The sequence below is a fragment of the Camelus ferus genome, chromosome 2 (assembly GCF_009834535.1).
Source record: "Camelus ferus isolate YT-003-E chromosome 2, BCGSAC_Cfer_1.0, whole genome shotgun sequence".
NCBI lineage: Eukaryota > Metazoa > Chordata > Mammalia > Artiodactyla > Camelidae > Camelus > Camelus ferus.
In genome coordinates, this window is record NC_045697.1 from 112,922,846 (window position 1) to 112,942,948 (window position 20,103).

The window sequence follows — 20,103 nt, forward strand, 5'->3', positions numbered from 1 at the left end:
TGTGATGGTAAATTGGATTGTTCCCTTAATTTCTCTCTCTGATACTTTGTTGTTAGTATAGAAATGCAACAGATTTCTGTATTTTAATTCTGGATCCTGAAACTTTACTGAATTCATTGATGAGCTTTAGCAGTTTTCTGGTAGCCTCTTTAGGATTTTCTGTGTGTAAGTATCATGTCATCTGCAAACAGTGACAGTTTTACTTCTTTTCCAATTTGTACTCCTTTTATTTCTTTTTCTTATCTAATTGCTGTGGCTAGGATTTCCAAAACTATGTTGAATAAAAGTGGCAAGAATGGGCATCCTTGTCTTGTTCCTGATCTTGGAGGAAATGCTTTCAGCTTTTCATCGTTGAATATGATGTTAGCTGTGGGTTTATCATATATGCCTTTATTATGTTGAGGTATGTTCCATCTATGCCAACTTACTTGAGAGTTTTTGTCATGAATGGATGTTGGATTTTGTCAAAAGCCTTTTCTGTATCTATTGAGATGATTGAATGGTTTTTATTCTTCAGTTTGTTAATGTGGTGTATCACATTTATTTATTTGCCAATATTGAAAAATCCTTGCATCTCTGGGATAAATCCCACTTGATCATGGTGTATGATACTTTTAATGTATTGTTGGATTTGATTTGCTAATATTTTTTTAAAGTTTTTGCATCTATATTCAATAGTGATTTTGTCCTGTAATATTCTTTTTTTGTGATATATTTCTCTTGTTTTGGTATCAGGGTGACGGTGGCCTCAGAATGAGTTCAGAAGCACTCCTTCCTCAGCAACTTTTTGAAATAGTTTCAACTCTTCTCTAAATGTTTGGTAGAGTTCACCTGTGAAGCCCTCTGGTTCTAGACTTTTCTTTGTTGGGAAGTTTGTTTTTTTTTATTACTGATTCAATTTCATCACTGGTAATTAGTCTGTTCATATTTTCTGTTTCTTCCTGATTAAGTCTGGGAAGATTCTGCACTTCTAAGGATTTGACCATTTCTTCTAGGCTGTCCATTTTATTGCGGTATAGTTGCTTGTCGTAGTCTCTTACGATCTTTCGTATTTCTGTGCTGCTGCTTGTAACTTCTTTTTCATTTCTGATTTTATTGATTTGGACCCTCTCTTTTTTGTTCGTGATGAGTGTGGCTAAAAGTTTATCAATTTTCTTTATCTTTTTGAAGAACCAGCTCTTCGTTTCATTGATCTTTTCTATTTTTTTTTATTCTGCATTTCATTTATTTCTTCTCTGATCTTTATATCTTTCCTTCTACTAAATTTGGGTTTTGTTTATTCTTCTTTTTCTAGTTCTTTTAGGTATAAGAATAAGGTTGTTTGAGATTTTTCTTGTTTCCCGAGGTGAGCTTTTATTGCTATAAACTTACCTTGTAGAAATGCTTTTGCTGAGTCCTACAAAATTTGGATCATTGTGTTTTCATTTTCAGGTATTTTTTATTTCTTCTTTAATTTCTTTAGGGAGCCATTGGTTGTTTAGTAGCATATTGTTTGGCCTCCACATGTATGTGGGTTTTGCAGTTTTTTTTCTTGCTTTTGATTTCTGTGTATAAATCTTTTTTCAACATTTTTCTTAGTTGAAGTATAGTCAGTTACAGTGTGTTGATTTCTGGTATACAGCACAATATCCCAGTGATGCATGTATCTTTAATATGAGGATTTTTAGAACTACTTTGACATTTGGGGTGAATCTTTTCACTTTTTCTGTTATTTTCTTGGTAGAAGTTTTATCTGTGCAGTTAGACTGGCCTCAGTCTGGGCCTGGTACTCCCTCAATTTTTGCTGTGTAAAGGGGTGGGGGTGGGTACCTTGCTAGGGAGGTATGAAAACAGATGGAAAAGCAGGATTTCTCACCTAAAGCTCTGCTCTATTACCCACTAGTAAGGAGCAGCACCAGTTCCCAGTTTCCCATCTGTAACATGGAAATAAGCCTAGTATTTGCCACATGTGTTTCTTGTGAGCGTTAATGAATGAACATGTGAAAATTACTTAGAACAGTGGCACATAATAATCACTCAAAGCTGCTTATTATTATTATTTCCCACTTGTGAGATTGTGAGAATTAAAGAGACAGTAGATAAACCACGCAGCACAGTGATTGGCACACAGTAAACTCTTAATTCAGTCTAGCTTTTGATTTGTCATCAACGTCTGTGCTAAATGCAACAGGTAGAGAAGTCAAAACAGTGACAAAAATGCTGTGTTTCAAAGGTGGGAGTTTCATAAAATGTGCTTAAATCTGTGCCAACCATCTCCATAAGTTCAGGCTCTCTTTTTTCTCAGGCTCAACATGGTCATGAGGTTAAAAGATACAGAAGTTCAATAATGTTGTGACGGGTAGATTTTATTAGATTCAATGGTGAAATAATAATAATAATGACAACTGTAGGCTTTTGAACAACACAACATTTTAAAGATATGTCATCTCATGGGGCCTTAAGGTGACTTCATGTAACTCCAGGCAGTTTCCAGCCACCTAATGGCTACTTGATTATTCAGGCCTCCCAGAATATCATCATCTTTGTCACAAAAATAGCCATTAAGTCCTTTCTATCATAGGATATTCAAGTGTCACCCATTTGTCTCCAAGGCAAGTTGAGCCATTCCACTCAAAAGTTTACAGTAAATAGAATAGAAACTTGTGGAATCATCTTCCTCTCTCACAAATGAAGCAACAGCCAAGCGGCACAGCCTCTCAGCTGGTCCAAGTTCCTCAAACAAGTTTTACTTTTGCAAAACGAGCCCTCTGACTTCCTACATTCGATGAGCTGCCTTACAAGCAACATGACCGACAGTCGCGTTTGTTGTAACTTTTTAAACATGTGGAAAAAAAGCAAGATCTCGACCATGTATTACCTTAACCAAGATGCCAAATTATCTAACTTGTTTCTCCAGGCCAGCAGCCCAACGACAGGGACAGCTCCCAGGAGCCAGTCACGGTTGTCCGTCTGTCCATCCACTCAGGACATCTGCAGGTAAGTGCTCAGCTGATGACCCTGTTCAGTGTTTTTTTTAGACCAGTGTTGTGTGTTCTTGTCGGAGATTCAGACCGTGTGTGGTTCTTGCTTCTGCTGTACATTTGTCCAGGGATGTTTTACACCAGCGTAATTTTTTCCTGTAGTGCGTTTCCCTCATTCGATCTTTGCTGAACCACCTTCGGGTCCATGCGTTCGTTTTCATCACTCTCTCTCTCTGTTTTCCCGTGGCTTTCCTCTCCACTCCCGTCTCCCATCCTTCGCCCGCCGCTTTGTCTAGATCTGCCGTCTTACATGACTTGTCAGAAGCGGCCTTTGAGCAAAGCACCCCTGTCACGGTGCTGGGCCCTGCTAGGAAGGAGTCTGGTCAGAAATCAGTCAAACGGAGGCTGAGGAGGAGGAGGAGGGTGGCGGACAGACACGAGTGTGCAGAAGAACGAGCCACAGGGAGGAGAAAGGATGTTCACCTCCAGATCTCCAGCCCTCGATGGAGGGAGACCGACACAGATTCGTCAGACTCCACCACCGCAGACGAGAGTCACTGGATCCAGGCAAAGAGAGCAGCCCAAGTGAAGTTCCGCCTGGCACGAAGGAGGAGGAGAATTAGAAACAAACCAAGTGGCAACTTGGATGAGTCCTCTGCTGCTGGTGGAATTGAGCCAGGAGATGTGGGATCCCAGGGTCAGGCACCAGCACGGCTGACGGAGGGGGAGAGCTCCTTAAGTCTCCACAGGGGAGAAGGCACCAGGTACCAAGAATGCGGTCCTTCCCTGCTGGGAGGGGCCTCTGAGATGAAGAGACCCTTAAGAAGCCATGAGGGAAGCAAAGGCAGGTCCCGCCACCGGGGTCGTCAGCGCCTGCCTGGTCTCGGGCAAAGTGAAACAATCAAGAAAAGGTTTTCAGAGACAGATTCCAGCCCTGAAACACCAGCAGCGAAAGAAGGGGGCAAGTTTGTGGACGATGCTGGGTCCCAGGTGAATAACCCTGCCCAGAAGCCTCCCGCCACCCACCAGGACGGGTCTGAGGATTTAGAAGCGTGCAGGTCAGTCACTGCAGAGAGAGACATGGTGCCGTCCAGATAGATGTCCCCCTGCTGTGAGTTAAGTGTGTGTGTCACCTGCCCTCCAACATAGCGTTTATTCATACTGTTCTTGGTCTGACTGGATGCAAGGTGATTCAAGGAGAGAAGGGGAGGAGAAGAAGGATGCAGAGGTATCTGGGAGGGGGGATTGAAAGCTGTTCCAGATTAGAATTAGATTCCCCCCTCTTCCTCCTTTTAATTGCATAAGGATTTATGCTGGCCAAGGGAGTGACAAGCCAGTGTCGCTTAGTGTCACCCTTAGACTCTTCAGTGCACATTTGATGAACTGTTAGCACCCTGGCAGAGGATAGTAGACACTTGGACGTTTTAAGGTCAGATTTTTTTTTTTTTTTGTATCAGAAAAAAAATCTCTGCGGTTGGTGCTAATTTGTTCTCCAGTTGTCTGACTCAGCAGGGTAATTGGAGACTAAAAGGACACAGAAACGGGTCACAGCCATATCAGTGGGGTTGCTGGAGCCCCCAGGGAAGGAGACCACATTAACTTTGGTGATCATCGTGTCCTCAAAGAGTGTGGCGTGGCTTTGAGCCTGCTTGCGTGCATTTTTTGACTCAGCTGTGTACATTTTCCAAATTAACTTCACGTTTAAAAGACTGCTGTGACTATCCAGGCTGGGATGCACAAGTGAGATCACTTTGAACAAAACAAGGCTTTCACATTTTCATATTATCCATCGTCATTTCAGTTGCATGGATTCTGTTTGGGGGCCAGTGAAGTTCGGGTGGCGAAATACGTGGTTTGAGGGGTGGGGGGGGCTTGTTTTTTATGAAGGTTGAAGTTCTTTTATAAAAACAAGTCTGTGTGTTGCATGTGAATCACGTGACCCAGAGAAAGCTTCCTATGTCCATCAGGTCTGGATGGAAATAATATTCTAATGGTTTGTTTCTCTGAAAGTTTTAGGAGATGGTCATTTATAAAATGCACATTTAGTTATTCACTCAAGCATTCATGAGGCCTCAAGATTTGTTTGAAAATACTACAGCTGAAGGTGTGTATGGTTTCTGAGATCTGAGAGCTTACAGTCTGATGGGGGCCAGGGACAGAAAACAATTTCACAGTTAATACACGATTACAATGGTGAGGAGGAATGGAAGAACATACAATGAAGAAAGGGTACCTATGGTAGGAAATCAGAAAAGAATTCTCTTAAGAAAATGACAAGCTGTTGGGGGAGGGTATAGTTCAGTATAGCATGCATGAGGTCCTGGGTTCAATCCCCAGGGCCTCCATTAAAATAAATAAGTAAATAAATAAACCTAATTACCTACCCCCATCCAAAAAAAAAAAAAAAAGACACACAAAAAAGAGATTAAAAAAAAAAAAGGGAAGAAAATGACAAGCTGACTGAGGGTCGAGGCTGGCAGGAATTGATCAAGGAGAAACAGACAAGGCGGTCCAGGCAGCATGCCACCGAGGTCCCAGGAACCCAGACCCACGTCTGGGTGGTGGCCAGGGTGTGGTGAGCAGGGTGGGTGGTGGAGATTAGGGCGGAGAGGTGGGGTGGGCCAGGTAAGCATGTGAAGGGACTTAAAAGAGAAGTGACCCCATTTGACTTCTATACTAATGCAAGTTAGTTTCTTGTAGTCTTTTGAATATGGTTCAAGCGTGGCTTTGCTAAAATGTTGGGGGATGGAATGCTGTACTATTTCTGGTCTCGACTAAGAACTCCCCACTTTCAAACATCTGTTGTTATTCCCCCAAAGCTACTCCAACATAACTGAATGAAAGACAGTCGAAGAAACGAGTTGGAGACGTTAATGGTAATTGGAGGTAAAAGCAGTGCCTGTAATTAAAGCCGAAGTGACTGTTTCTCCTAAAAGTGCTACTCTGGAGGAACATTTTGAAAGATGGAATATTTCACTTAGACTTCTATTAATGAAAGTGAGATCGATGGGCCTGCAGTTACCATTTCTTGCTGTGGGTTATCATCCAAATATACCCACGAAGCAAATCCTCCAGGCAGCGTATTATACTAGCTGCTGAAGATAAAAAGTGACAAAAGACTTGAGTCTTCCCTTAAACGGCCTAGAATCGAGTGGGAGCAATCGAATGTACGCTTGAAAAGATGAAAGTTCAAGATAGTACAGGGTGAGTTTAAAGAGAGGAATACCGCAGGAATTTGAGGAAAGAAAAGTTACTGAGAGGCAGTGCAATCCGGGAACCGCTGAAGAGGTGGGATCGGGGCTGAGAGAGGAGAAGTTAGTCTGGCAGAGATGCCTGGCTGGCTTCCAGGAGCTCAGGGCCGAGACAAGGACGAGGGAACAGCTCGGCGTGCCTGAGGCTTCCGTGAGAACTCATGTGACGAGGGTGGAAGGTTTGCATAGATTGATAATAACGGGAATTTTTTTTCCGTGACATGGTGAAGAGCACATGCACATTCTTCCAGGGAGCTTAGCTCTGTTCTGTGCATCTGTTTTCAAACCGCCTTGCTGGGTACCAAGGAGGCTGCCCCACGGCTGAGGGCTGATCAGGGCGCTTGTGTTCCTGTTAGCACATCTTCCACCAGAAAGTTGGGGTTCTCTAACATTCCTGTAAGAAAAAAAAAGAAGATTCCACTGCAAAAAATACTGCAGAACAGCCTTTGCTAAACGAAGCACGCTTGATGAAGGATCACATACACAGAGCAGTCACAGCGTCCCTGAAGGGATACTGGGAAAGATCCTAGACTTAGGAGAAGGTGTTGCGATGTGGCGAAGCCTCCTTCCATAGGATGAGGGGGTGAGGATGCTGCAGGGTACTCAAAGGGAGGAACCGGTGGCCTTCGGGCAACCCCCTCGGATGACGCTCCCAGGTGAACGGGAGCAATCGTAGTGCTGGAATTGGTGAGGGCACCAGACGGAGGGGTCAGGAACGACACCAGACCTTGGAGCTTGGAAGGCAGGGAAGGCTGATGTGACTGACAAAGGCGGAGGAGGTCGGTCAGAGGTCAGTTTGTTTGGGAAAGGCATAATGAGTTCAATTACAGGCAGGCTGTTTGTAGTGACCATGACGTCCCAGGGTCAACTGTTCAGCAGACAGTGTAAGTCACGTTACTGAAACCTGGGAGAGCAGGCAAGGCTGGGCCTGGGAGATTTTTCCAGCATTACTGAACTACACACAGACCGACAGTGAACAGCTGCATCTTTGCAATGGTCATTAACATGATATACAGACACAGGGCAGTGGCACTTAAAAGCGAGAATCTTCTCAAGGCCAGGGAGGGCATGTCGAGGTGGGTACCGTTCTCAGGGAGGTGACCGTGATGCCTGGGAAGTGGATGAAATCTGTATGTGAGATCACATGTAGGGAAAAAGCCCCAGGCTGAGCACCAGGGGCCCCCCTGTAGGGGAGGAAGGTGACCTGCCAGAGAAGCAGCGATCGCCTGTGAAGGGCACTCCTGCTGCTTCAGACTGGCCTAGGCAGGACCCGTCTCAGCCACAGCTGCAAAGCAGAAGCAGCTCCTGAGTCCTTCCTTTTCTGTTCCTGGCATTTGTCCCACAGGGAGACTCTGCCCTCCTTCCCACCTTATCAATGTCTCCGCAGAGAAAATACATTGTGACCTGGAATTTAACTTAAACCATCATGCCATCACACCCACACTTCCAGAGTGGGAAAAGCTTTGCCTTTTTTTTTTTTTTTTAGAAAATTTACATTAAAAAAAATAAGTTAGATCATATTAGCTCACACTTGAAACTTTTCGGTAGCCTCTTAGTTGCTGTCAGAGGCAAGTTCAAAGTCTTTACTATGATTTACAAGGCTCTGCATGATCTGTCTATCAGAACTGCCTCCCAGGCTTTAACACTGTCATTTTTTAAAACATTTGTTTAAATGTTTATACAATTTTTAAAGGTTACTTTCCATTTGCAGTTATTACAAAATATTGGCTATATTCCCATGTTGTACAATACATCCTTGTAGTCTCTCTTGCTCCCAGTATTTTGTGCCTCTCACTTCCCCACCCCTGTCTTGTCCCTCCCTCTTCCCACTGGTAACCACTAGTTTGTTCTCTATACCTGTGAGTCTGTTTCTTATTTGTTATATTTACTCATTTGTTTTGTTTTTAAGATTCCACATACATATGGTATCAGACAGTATTTGTCTTTCTCTGTCTGACTTATTTCACTTAGCATAATACTCTCCAAGTCTATTCATATTGTTACAAATGGCACAATTTCATTTTTCATGGCTGAGTAGCATTCCAGTGTGTGTGTGTGTGTGTGTGTGTGTGTATACACACCATATATATACCACTTCTTCTTTATTGATTCATCTTTGGATGGCTACTAGGGTTGCTTCCATGTCTTGGCAATTGTAAATAATGCTGCTATAAACGTTCTCAAAAAAACTAAAACTAGAGCTAACTACCATGTGACCCAGCAATTCCCCTCCTGGGTATATATCCAGGAAAAGAAAAAAAAAAAGACACCGATTTGAGAAGTTCCCTGCACCCCAGTGTTCACAGCAGCATTATTTACAATACCATCATTAACAATGACCTATTCATTGCTGTTCTGTCTCCAGTGCTCTGAAAGTGCCAGGCCTGTCCCTTTCAGGGCCTAGAATCTCTCCCCACCCCCCCAGCTCTGCCCTTTACCAGACTAACCCCTAGTCATTCTTTCCTGATTGAAACATCACTTCTTCAGGGAAACCCTCATGATTCCCTAAGCAATGCCCAGCTCCCCTTCGCATCTGCAGTGTCGTTTTTAATTGCTAACTTAGAGGTATTTTTGTGGTTGCTGATATCAGATTTGTTCACTGATCTGTTCCCACAAAGTACCTGGGACAGCACCTGGAAGACAGCACATACTCAGCATACAGTGTTTGAATGAATCGACTTGGGGAAAATGAATTTTTCCGGAGGGAGTCATTCTTCCTGTGTGAAATCCTGGCACTCGGTGGAGGGTGACCTCCCCTCCTTGGAACCACGTGTAAAGGAAACTCTCCAGTTCCCAATGCTTGGTGGATTTCAGCATCTGCTCCAGGGCCTGTTCAGACACAGGTCACTGCACCCACTCCCAGAATTTCTGACTCCCTCCCTCTGGGGGTGGGTCCACGAGCTGCATTTCTAACATGTTCCCAGGTGATGCAGAGCTTACTCATCCAGAGACCACATTTTGGGAACCACTGTTCTGTGCTACAAAGTCCCCCTGAGCTTTGAGTGGGAAAGGCTGAGTTTGGGGAGCACAATTACAGTTTTCTGTCACATTTTCCTAAGTGCTGACACAAAGCATGATCAGATCTCTTTCCTGGCATTTCACGCTGCCCTGCCAGCATTGGGCAGGTCCTCCCACTAAAACCATAGACCGACCAAGTCCCAGCCTTACCAGGAACTCAGATGTCACGATTTGACTATTGTTTCCCTTCAAACCCACTTCCTCATCCCAGCTACCCCGACTTCCGCCTGTGAGTTCACAAAGCCCCTGAATTTCCAGTTTTTGACAAGTTTTCTTCTGCATCAGATATATCTGATCTCCAACCAAGTCCCGTCACTTCTTCCTCTAGATGCTGCTTTGATTGAGGTCTTCCTTCTTGTTACCAGCATCCTCTTCTCTCCACTTCTGTTCTCTCCCCACATCCACCCTCAGGTCTCTTCTACGCTGAAATTGACTGAAACCACTTTAAATGAGCTTAAGCAAGAGAGGGAGGTGTCAGCCACAGAGATAGAAAACCCGGGTCACAGTTGGCCTCGGGTCTCCAGAGACTTAAGCCATACATGTCTCTCTCTCTCCTCCTCCTCTGTGTGGTTCTTATTTACCCCAGCTGAAGACCAACTTCCTCCAGACAGCAAAAGGAAGAAACAGTGGAGACAGAGACAGCTTCGGGCTTACATGTTACCAGCAGTGACTTTACAGAAAAGGGAAATGTTCTCTTCAAGCAGTTACATATGAAACCCTAAAGAAGGAATAGAATTAGCCTGCCTCATGTCACATCCTGGGGCTAACCACCGTCACCAGGGGTAGGGGGCGTTACGCGTGGATCAAGTCCTTGGGCGGAAAGGTTGTATTTAAAATGTGGCTATTGGCAGTCCCTTCAGAACCTGATGAATTGGGGAAAGGGCATTTCAACACCAAAAAAGAACAGCACCAGTACCAGAAGAAGTGGGGAAAAAATTATTAGCAGAAATCAATCAATCAATCAATCAATCAGAAAAAAAACAAACAAACAGTAGTACTCAACTACTACCAAATACACTTCTTCCCTTCCTAAGTGGATTTCTCTTCTCTCCAAATGCCCATATTTAAATATGTTCCCTCATTGTTTATCCTCTTCCATAAAGCTTTCCCAAGCTCTTCCGGTCCAAGGGTAACCGTCTCCTTCTTGGAATTTTCGTTAACCTCTCTAGTCAATATCATTGGTTGAGTATTCAGTCATCCTCCAGGGGTTTCATATGTGTTAGATCTCTTTTCTCTACACAATCAGCTCCTGGAAGGTAAGAATTATCTCTCACACCTGTTTTGTGCCTTACACGGTTCTCAGAGTAATTTTGGAATTCAGCAATTGCTCTGACAGAACTTTTGGAATGGCTTCATAATCAGTGAATACTGAGAGGAGATGTGCAAAAGCCTTGGGGACTATAATGGAGATTGGGTGACGCAGGGTAACATAAATAAGATATATTGAATTCTATCGATAGTTTCGTTAGAAGAAGAAGAGCCTAAAAAGTAAATAACTCCTGGTGATGTTCTAGTTCTACTTTGGGTTGGATGATGAGTTTGAAGGTAATACTTTGTATTATTCTGCAACAGTCTTCACTATACATATTCTCACATTTTTCATTTAGGAAAAAAATTTTGAGGAACATTGGATGAAAAATGATTAAAACAGTGCCTATGTTGACTTGTTTAATTCTTGAAGTAACTTTAATCTGGGTGTGGGAAAGTGGAGAGACAAAATTTCTAAAACTCCAGATGTTCATAGCAGAAGACTACTTTTCAAGAGCAACAGGGTCATGTTTTTTGCCAAAGCAATAGAGTTTATCAGATTGATTTAGGTAATTTTGTTTTTTTAATTGAGGTATAGTCAGTTTACAATGTTGTGTCAGCTTCTGATGTACAGCATCATGTTTCAGTCATACATATACATACATAGATTCCTTTTCATATTCTTTTTCATTATAGGTTACTATAAGATATTGAATATAGTTCCCTATGCTACACAGATGAAACTTGTTGTATATCTATTTTATATATAGTAGTTTGTATCTGCAAATCTCAAACTCCTGATTTAGCCCTTCCCACCCCCTTTCCACCCTGGTAAACATAAGTTTGTTTTCTATGTCTTTGAGACTATTTATGTTTTATAAATAAGCTCATTGTGCCTTTTTTTTTTTTCAAAGATTCTACACATAAGTAATATCATGGAATTTCTCTTTCTGGCTTACTTCTCTTGGAATGACATTCTCCAGGTCCATCTGTGTTGCTGCAAATGGCATTATTTCATTCTTTTTTATGGATAAGTAGTATTCCATTGTATAAATATACCACAGCTTCTTTATCCATTGATGGAAATTAAGGTTGTTTTTGTATCTTGGCTATTGTAAATAGTGCTCATGTGAACATTAGGGTGCATGTATGATTTAGATAATTTTTGAATCCCAGGCCTGAGCTCCTAAGAAAATTGTGCTTAAAATAGATCTTTTTTATCCATGTCATCTATCTGTAAACCCAAGTACTCATTCATTCACATACTGAGCAAACTATTTCTTGGGAATTCATTCTGTATCAAAATAAGATTCTAGAAGCCAGAAATACAATGGAAAATTCAGTAATGGTGTCATCCCTAATGAACTTATATTCCAATTAGTAAGACAAATAATCACACAGATAAATGTAAAAAAAAAAAATCCGTTTATCAGTGATGCTAAAGGAACATACAGCATCTGGTAGCAGAATGCAGGTTTCCTTGAGGAACAAATAATTAAGGAGCAATCCAAAGGAGAAGGAAGAGTAAGTGAAGCATAGAGAGGAGATATCTTGTTCTAGGAAAAGTATATGACACAAATGATCACACAGAGATGAGGGAGATTTAGGAGAAAAGGATTTCAGTGCTGCCCGCAGAGAGCAGGAGGATGGGGTGGGAGCCCACCACGGGGTCTTCATCCACCAAGTCAGGGCTTTGGATGGTGTTTGAATGACAAGGGGAAATTCCTGTAGACTCTTAAGGAAAAGAATGACCCTGTGTTTTGGAAGAACACTCAAGCTGCTTTTGGAGAACAGATAAGAAGGGCAAGACTGAAGTCAAAGGAACCCGATGAGACAGCCAGACAGGTGTTCCAGGGAGAAGGTGATGGTGGCCATGAGAATAAAAGATGTAGGTGGATTGTTAAAGTATTTTGAGAGTAAATCAAATAGGACTTGATGATAACATACGTATGGAACTGGTCTCAAGTTTCTGATTCAGAAAACTGAGTAGATTCTAATACTGCTAGAGAGAACTACTTTTGAGAGAACATACTGCTTGAGAGGCAGATATAAAAGGAGGAGTTTGGGGGTAGGGGGGTGGGACGTATAGCTCAGTGGTGGAGCGTGTGTTTAGCATGCATGAGGTCCTGGGTTCAATCCCCAGTACCACCATTAAAAATTTTTTTTTAAAAAGGAGTTCAGTTTAAGACAGGACAAGTTTGAGGCACAAGATAAACATCCAAAGAGAGCAGATACACACTACTTTATATAAAACAGATAAAGGGCAAGGTCCTACTGTATAGCACAGGGGACTATAGTCAATTTCTTACAGTCACCTACAATGAAAAAGAATGTATATATGTGTATATATATATATATATAACTGAATCACTATGCTGTACACCAGAAACTAAAATAAGATTGTAAACAGACTATACTTTAATTTTAAAAAAAGTTTTAAAAAATTAAGTAAACAGAGATATCAAAGAGACATATACAGGTCCGGAGTTCAGAAGAGACATGGTGACTTTAGATGAAGATCAGGAAGTCTTGAGCCCATAGGTGGTGATTGTCAGATCTCCCACAGAAAACTGTAGACTGAGAAGCGGAGGGCGTGGAGACCCTGTGGAACAGCACCATTTAGTGGCCCTAGGAGAAGGAGCAGGTGGAAACCCAGGAGCGTGTGAAGGAAGGAGAGACTGGACCAGGTGGAGGGAGAGGGGAAGTCAGGGGCCTGTTTGTGTTTCTAATCTAGAGAACTCTTGAGCTCAGAGAGAGAAAGAGGCTGAAGATGCAGAAGACTGAGAGGATTGCTTATTTGAGGCCCCACAGAGAAGGTAGGAAAGGAAAGGACCCAAAGCCCAAAATAGAAGGATCTGTCCTGTTGCAGAAAATAGGAAGCGAAAGAGGAGATGGTAGATGTGAACAAATGTAGATCTTCAGATTAGAAAAGCTTCCTTTTGATGGCCTTGGAGAGTAAGGGGGTGTGGCAGGGTCAACCATCCAGGGAAATGTGAATTTCAGATAAACAGCAACTAGCTTCTCACTGGGACACACTCGCACTTTAAAAAGTATTTGTTGTTTATCTGCAATTCAGATTTCACTGGGCTTCCTGTATATTTTTTCTAAGGCTGGCAACGCTAAGAATAGCAAGAGAAAAAGGCTTATCGAAAGTGCTGCTGAGGCTTGTTACTGAGTTTATGTGGCAGCAGCAGGAAGTGCAGTTTATCCCTGCAGCTCATCCTTGAAATGCAGACACCACCAACCAACCAAAGTAGGCACCTGGACGCCAGCCTGAGGGAGTGGCAGCCAGTTGACACACCTAGCACAGTTTTATGTGTTCATCCCCACGGATCCCCAGTTAAACTTGAAGCTTAAAAACTAGGGCAAGTGTGCTTTACAAATAAGATTTTTGAAGCAAAATAACATTTCAGTGAGTAGTTTTTCTCTCTGATTATTTAGAGAAGAAAACATACTTCTCTTGACCGTCTCCTTTCAGGCAATTATGATGGTCATTGGAAAGAGTGGATTCAGGAACCAACCAGATCACTTTCCAGTCTGCTCTTTGAGGACCCTTGAATCTTAGCACATTTATCATCTCTTGTTACTGAACCAAACTTGGGTCCCCTCTCCAGGGCGCAGTCTACGGACACCAGGTTGTGGTGATGGTTCAGCCTTTATTGAAGACGCCAAGCAAGGAGTCAGGGCAGCTGGTGCTCAAAACACCCAAACTCCCTGATGGGTTTCAGCAAAGCATTTTTAAAGGCCAGATGAGAGGGAGGGTTCCCAGGGTATGTGATCAGCTCGTGTGCAATTCTCTGATTGGTTGATGGTGAGGTAACAGGGAAGTGTCACAGAGGTTAATGTCACCAATCCTTAGGCACCAGCAGGTCTGGGGGGCTACGTGCTCATGGTCATCAAGTAGTTAATATTTTCCATTTGGTGGGGATTTAGCATCTGTAAAACAACTCAGGAAGTGTGCAAAACGTATAGTTATCTGGGTGCTTCAGAGAGGAGCTACAGCAGAGGATTCTTCCATCCCAGAAAGACCCCACGGGGTCCTGCTCGGTGACACTATCTCCTCCTTGGACATTTTATTTCCTGGGAGCCTCCTTCCTTTGAGAGTCCCTAACTGTGAAAGCATTCTTTCTAATATTTAATAGCCCATGTCCTTCTATTTTCTGTTAGTCCTAGATTTATATTCACTCAGTAATAGATTTTTTTTAACTTTTGTTACATATCCTGTTACTTCTTTCTGTTACTTTTTCCTTTTTCTCTGCAAAAATGAGACTAACACTCTGTGATCCAAGTCCAATTTGGTGAGTAAAAAATAAGCTGTTCAGAGTCTCGAACATTCCAGTGAGAAAGGTTATCTGAAGTGACCCAATGAGATGCATCCATTTCCAAGAGGTAACAGACCCTTAAGAAAGTTCCCAAATTTATTGTGTTCCTTATACCCTTGCCTTTGTTTTGCTGAGTGTTGTAGGAGTTAACAATCACCTTTTTCCTGTTCATTTTAATAAGAGCTGAGCTGATAGGAAATACAGGCGTGAACGTTACTGGTGACCCGCCAGAGATGAGTTACTCTGGGTGACTCCATGTGGAGTCACAAGGTCTCACTTTCAATTCTTGTTTTCTCTTTACTTGGAGCCAGCAGGCTGGAAAAGGTAATGGGGCCCTCTCTTTATTTATGTGATCAAAAATGAGAAACAGGGCCGTGTATTCCAAAACACGCATTGCTAGTCTGATACAATGTTTTAGAACTAATTTCTTTCCTTGAAATGAATAATTGTAGGCGTTGCTGTCCTTGGCAAAAATCCAGATATACATAATGCTACTTTATTTTACAGAGTAGAGATTCCTCAAAAAAAAAAATTTATGACACTCCATTATGTTACAAATGTTTGGTGTGACTTCACACAGTTTTCAGCATTTATCTCAGTAATTTATATTTTGAATGAACAAAACCAATGAATGAAGACACTGATATATAAATATAAATAAGATAAACAAGAAGGTCCTACTGTATAGCACAGGGAACCATATTCAATATCTTGTGATGGCTATAATGAAAAAGGATGAAAAAGAATACATATAAACTGAATCACTATGCTGTGCACCAGAAAGTAACACAACGTCTTAAATCAACTACAAAAAAATTAAATAAGTAAATAAATAAATATACACACAAAAAAACCTTATAAGCAAAAAACTTGAAAGAATAGTAAAAGTGGAACTTGGTATCTTTTTTTTTTTTCTATCTTCCAGAGACAGCCTTGTTCTCAGCAGGCTTTTCCTAATTGTTCTGAATTTGGGAGATAATCGTTCCCGGATTGCAGTGACAGTGTTATCAATAATACAGATTGTCTTGACTGGCAAATTACCTTACATGACTGAAACCAAGTGGATTGATTAATTTTACCTTCTACTTTGGCTAAACAAGTCACTCTGATTTTTTGGAAAGAACGTGTATTCTGTAGGCCAGTTATTTAACAAGGAGTGTTTTTCGAAAGGAAAAAAAAAAGACACTTATCTGCTTATAAAACTGTCTTAAAGTAGATTTGAATCAAGGAGGAATTTTCCAACCTCAGAGAACTTCAGACAAAAGAAGATAGAAATATGATGTTGCTTCAGAGGTAAAAGTCAGTATTTACATATTATAAAGTTGTTTACATGGTGCTACATTTATCATTTCTTTGGGAATTTCCATGTTTGCTAACTACCCTGTTATATCAAAGTGCAGAAATACCGAAGGAATATCAATTAAGTAGAGTTTATCTACTTCCTACTTTAAGAACAGTATGTGTTCAGGATTACAGTTATTTTAAATTATATTCTTTCTTTAAGGAACTCATATCTGTTTGGCAATATGCAAAAGAAAAAAAGAAAAAGAAAAAATATCCTCTCTTTTCGCAGTCACACAAACTCCTTTTTAAACCTATATATTTATGTATCAATGCAAACAGAAGGCAAACACTGTGTACGTAAACTGATGACTATTGGGTACAGTGCTTGTTGCCACCAAATCATGATTTATATCTGAGAGAGTATTTATAACTTCAGCATTTCCTCCTTTCCTAATTACCATATTTGAGTTCTCATCTTCCTTTTAACCACTGCAGAGTAGTAACACGTTCATTTCAAATCTTCCACAATCATCCTCAGACATAAGTAAATTTAGATACAGTGTCTAATTTGGTTCAGAAGTTAAGATGCCCCTCGAGCAGCCCTGGTGAGCTGTCATCCGGTCACAGCACTCTGACCGGACTCAAGCTCAGTGCAGTGACCTCCTTCCCGCCTGGGTCAGAAGCAGCGGGGGCTCCAGGAGCCTGTTAGCCCCCCCTCACTCACTTCCAGATTTATGCGGGGCTGCAGAGGAGCTCCTGGGCTGGAGAAGCTTCCTGGAGGTGGGTTTCACGTTAGACATTATACTGAGAACTTTTCGTTATATTGAAAACTTTCTTCTTTCCTTCAAGGTTATCTAACAAATAATCATCCAGATCTCCCTATTTTCTGCCTGACTGGCACCACTTTGTTCTTGTTTGGCCCTCTGAGCCTCACCTTAGCAAATTCTGCCATCTTTATTTTAGAGATTTTTTGGTATAGGTGAGCTCACAGCTCTCTGAGGGTGTAAATTAAAGTGTTTCACCGCACTGTAAGACAGTAACAAGGGAGAAAATTAAGAGGGAACAAAGAAAGAAAAAATAATAACTAAAAGGAAATAGAAATTATATACACTGTTAAAAAATGTCCCATGGTTGGAGGAGTCCTGCTTCCCATCAGCATTTGAAAGCCTCAGAATTCTTCCAGGTAGAACTAGAAAGAACCAGAACTCACCTCACCCAGTGGTTCTCAAGCTGGGCTGCAAGTTATGCTGGCCTGGGAAGTTAAAAAAAAAAAAATGTTACAGGACTTCACCCAGATCCCTCTGGAAGTGGTGTCTCAGCACAGGCACATTTTTTTTCCATTTTTCAGTTTTATTAGGTAGAATTCTTATAGTTTGCCTGCACATATACAATGTATTGCATGTAAATACATATACACAATATACTGCACATATTTTTAATTTACATATATGTACTGTTCATTGTTTCTAAGAACGTTTAAAGTTTTAGCTTTTTAAACTTACATAGTTATCAAAGGAATAAAGCCAACCACGAAATAAGAATTAATTCAATAAGATACATACACCCTGCTATTAACAGCAACATTGTTTATAATTGCCAAGATACAGAAGCATCCTAAGTGCACATCAGTAGATGAATGGATAAAGAAGATGCAGCAGATAGGTGTAATGGTTGGGCACATCTTTAAAAGCATCCCAGATGGTGTTAACCGGCAGCTGGGGCTGAGAGCCACTGGCTTCCAGCTCAAAATCTCAGGTGAACAAATTGATGCCCAGAAGATATCTATGTTCCAAGAACCACACTCTGGGCAGGAGACCCCCTTGGTGGCATGTCCAGGATCTGCACACAATGGAACTGTTGCAAGTGATTAGTACTTGTCTCATCACAGAAAGAATTCAGAGACAAGACATAAAGGTTAAGAAAGTAAAGTGAGGATTTATTAAGGGATGGATAGTGCACTCTCAAGGAAAGAGCGAGCAGACTCAGGTGAGCAGCTGCCCTGAGTTTCTTTGGCAAGTTGGTTACACAGGGTGTAAAAATGTATGGGCGGAATATTCCTTGGGGAGGGAAGGGCTTGGGGTCATAGTCCCAGCTCCACCTTCCCGAGGGGAGGAGGGATTTTTGTCCTTATTTAGTCTGGGTCAGTATCATGGCGTCAGTGAACGATGGGTACTTCTGATCTGCAAGGCTATTTTATTGTAATGAGGGCATAATGAGCAGAAAGTTACATTCGAACACTGGAGACTCCTGCCTTTTCCTTTCTTTCTTGTCCTCTAGGACACTTGTCACCCCAAAATGTGTGACCACTTATCAGCCCAGAGGTTCCTGCTTTTCCTTCTCTGCCCAGGGACCCCTCATGCTCATATGATGTAGGGTTTCCTGCATTTGGCCTATGCCCCTCCCTTCTGCCAATTCCCGCCACTTGGCCCCTGTCCCCCTTTCTCTGCTCACATCTAGCTGCCCGCCTGCTCTAACAGAACAAAGCCTGGGGTCAGCAACTGGTACATCATTTCCTCTCACCCCCCCGAAGCCACTTGGGACAGGGGTTCCCAAACGTGACAACTTTATTGGAGGAAATAGAAGATACAATGGCTTTTAACAGTGTTCCTCTTGTGTTAAACCTCAGATTTCTCATCTAGCTGCAGTTCACAGTCACGTGACCCTCTAGGAAGTAAAACTCAACTAAACCCACAGTTCTCGAAGTGTAGTCCCTGCACCAGTAGCATCAGAATCCTGTGGGAACTTGGTCAACGTGCCAGCTGTTGGGTCTCAGCCTAGACGTATTGAATCAGAAACTGAGAGGGGGACGCAGCCCCTCGTGTAACTGTCCTTGTCCCTCTGTGTGGCTCTGATGCAAGCTCACATTTGGGAACCACTGAAGCAGAGGCTGCAGATGGGAAAACAGACTGTTGTAATAGTGTGTTCACACCACCATGGGTGAGCCCGGGGTGCAGTAGGGTGTAAGAAAAAGGGACCCAGGAGCCCAGTGCAAGTCTGTGCAGGAGAGACAGCGAAACAAACCAAATAAAGGAGATGATAATGCTTGTATTTGACACTTTGCACTTCCTTTTTAGATTGTTTGACACACAATTTTCATGTATTTATATGTGTGTATATATGTAGATATACATGTGAATATGCATGTGTGTGTGCATATATACACTTACACATACACACACACACCCCCCACAAATAAGAAATTGAGAAAATCAGGATGCACAAAAATAAGGGTAGAAAACTACTAAATCCACAAAAATGCATATACGGAGATTTACCATAGGTTTCATTTTTGTAGACACAGTGACCAAAGCAAAGAAAGAAACAGGATTCACAGAGAAGCAAACCAAGTGTTTGGATGAAACACAGCTTTTGCTAGTAATAAAGAATGAGCAAAATGTCTTTCCTTGCAATGAGAGCATTTCAGTGTGGCGAATGGCACCCTTGGCTACCTGCATGCAAGAGGCATGTTCCAATTTCTTTGACTAGGCTTGGCAGAGGACAGGGTTAAGGTCATGCCATGAAACTAGCGAGCTACTTTAAGATAAGTGCTTCAAAGGGGGCTTCTCTAAACCCAAAGCTCCCTAGACACTCCGTGTTTGTGGGAATAGAAGTGTCAAAGAAGCAAATGTCTGTAACTACCAGCAGCCAGCATTTTTTCTTGATAAATAGCCCAAAGTCAATCCTGGCTTGTGTAACTGCTTAATGTCCCATGATGATATGTAACGCTCTGCACATTCTTGTGAAGATGATTTTTAAAATGATATCATGCTTGGTTTTTTTGTTTGTTTAATTTTCATTTCTATTTTAGTCTTAAATGAAATGTGCTATTGCAAGAACCGATTGATTCTATAAGAAATACAAAGATGTATCATCAAAGTCATGGCATATGTGTTTTTGATCACTCTGCCTGATCCATATATAATATGTCATTTGTGAGGGAAAGAAAAAGTTGAGGTACAATGATCTTACATTTGCTTAGGAAGCACCTTAGAAGAATAGGAAAAAGAGAGAGTAGGCTTT

At 41.9% G+C, this 20,103-nt stretch overlaps 1 protein-coding gene across 3 annotated transcripts in view; it reads left to right on the top strand.

Moving 5' to 3' along the window:
- MARCHF1 (membrane associated ring-CH-type finger 1) overlaps positions 1-20,103 on the top strand; it is a 779,824-nt gene that overhangs the window by 694,036 nt on the left and 65,685 nt on the right. For all 3 annotated transcript variants that reach the window (XM_032465582.1, XM_032465591.1, XM_032465596.1), the window contains one exon: positions 2,897-2,976. In XM_032465582.1, coding sequence (XP_032321473.1) covers positions 2,897-2,976 — 80 coding nt within the window. The remainder of the gene's footprint in view (positions 1-2,896; positions 2,977-20,103) is intronic.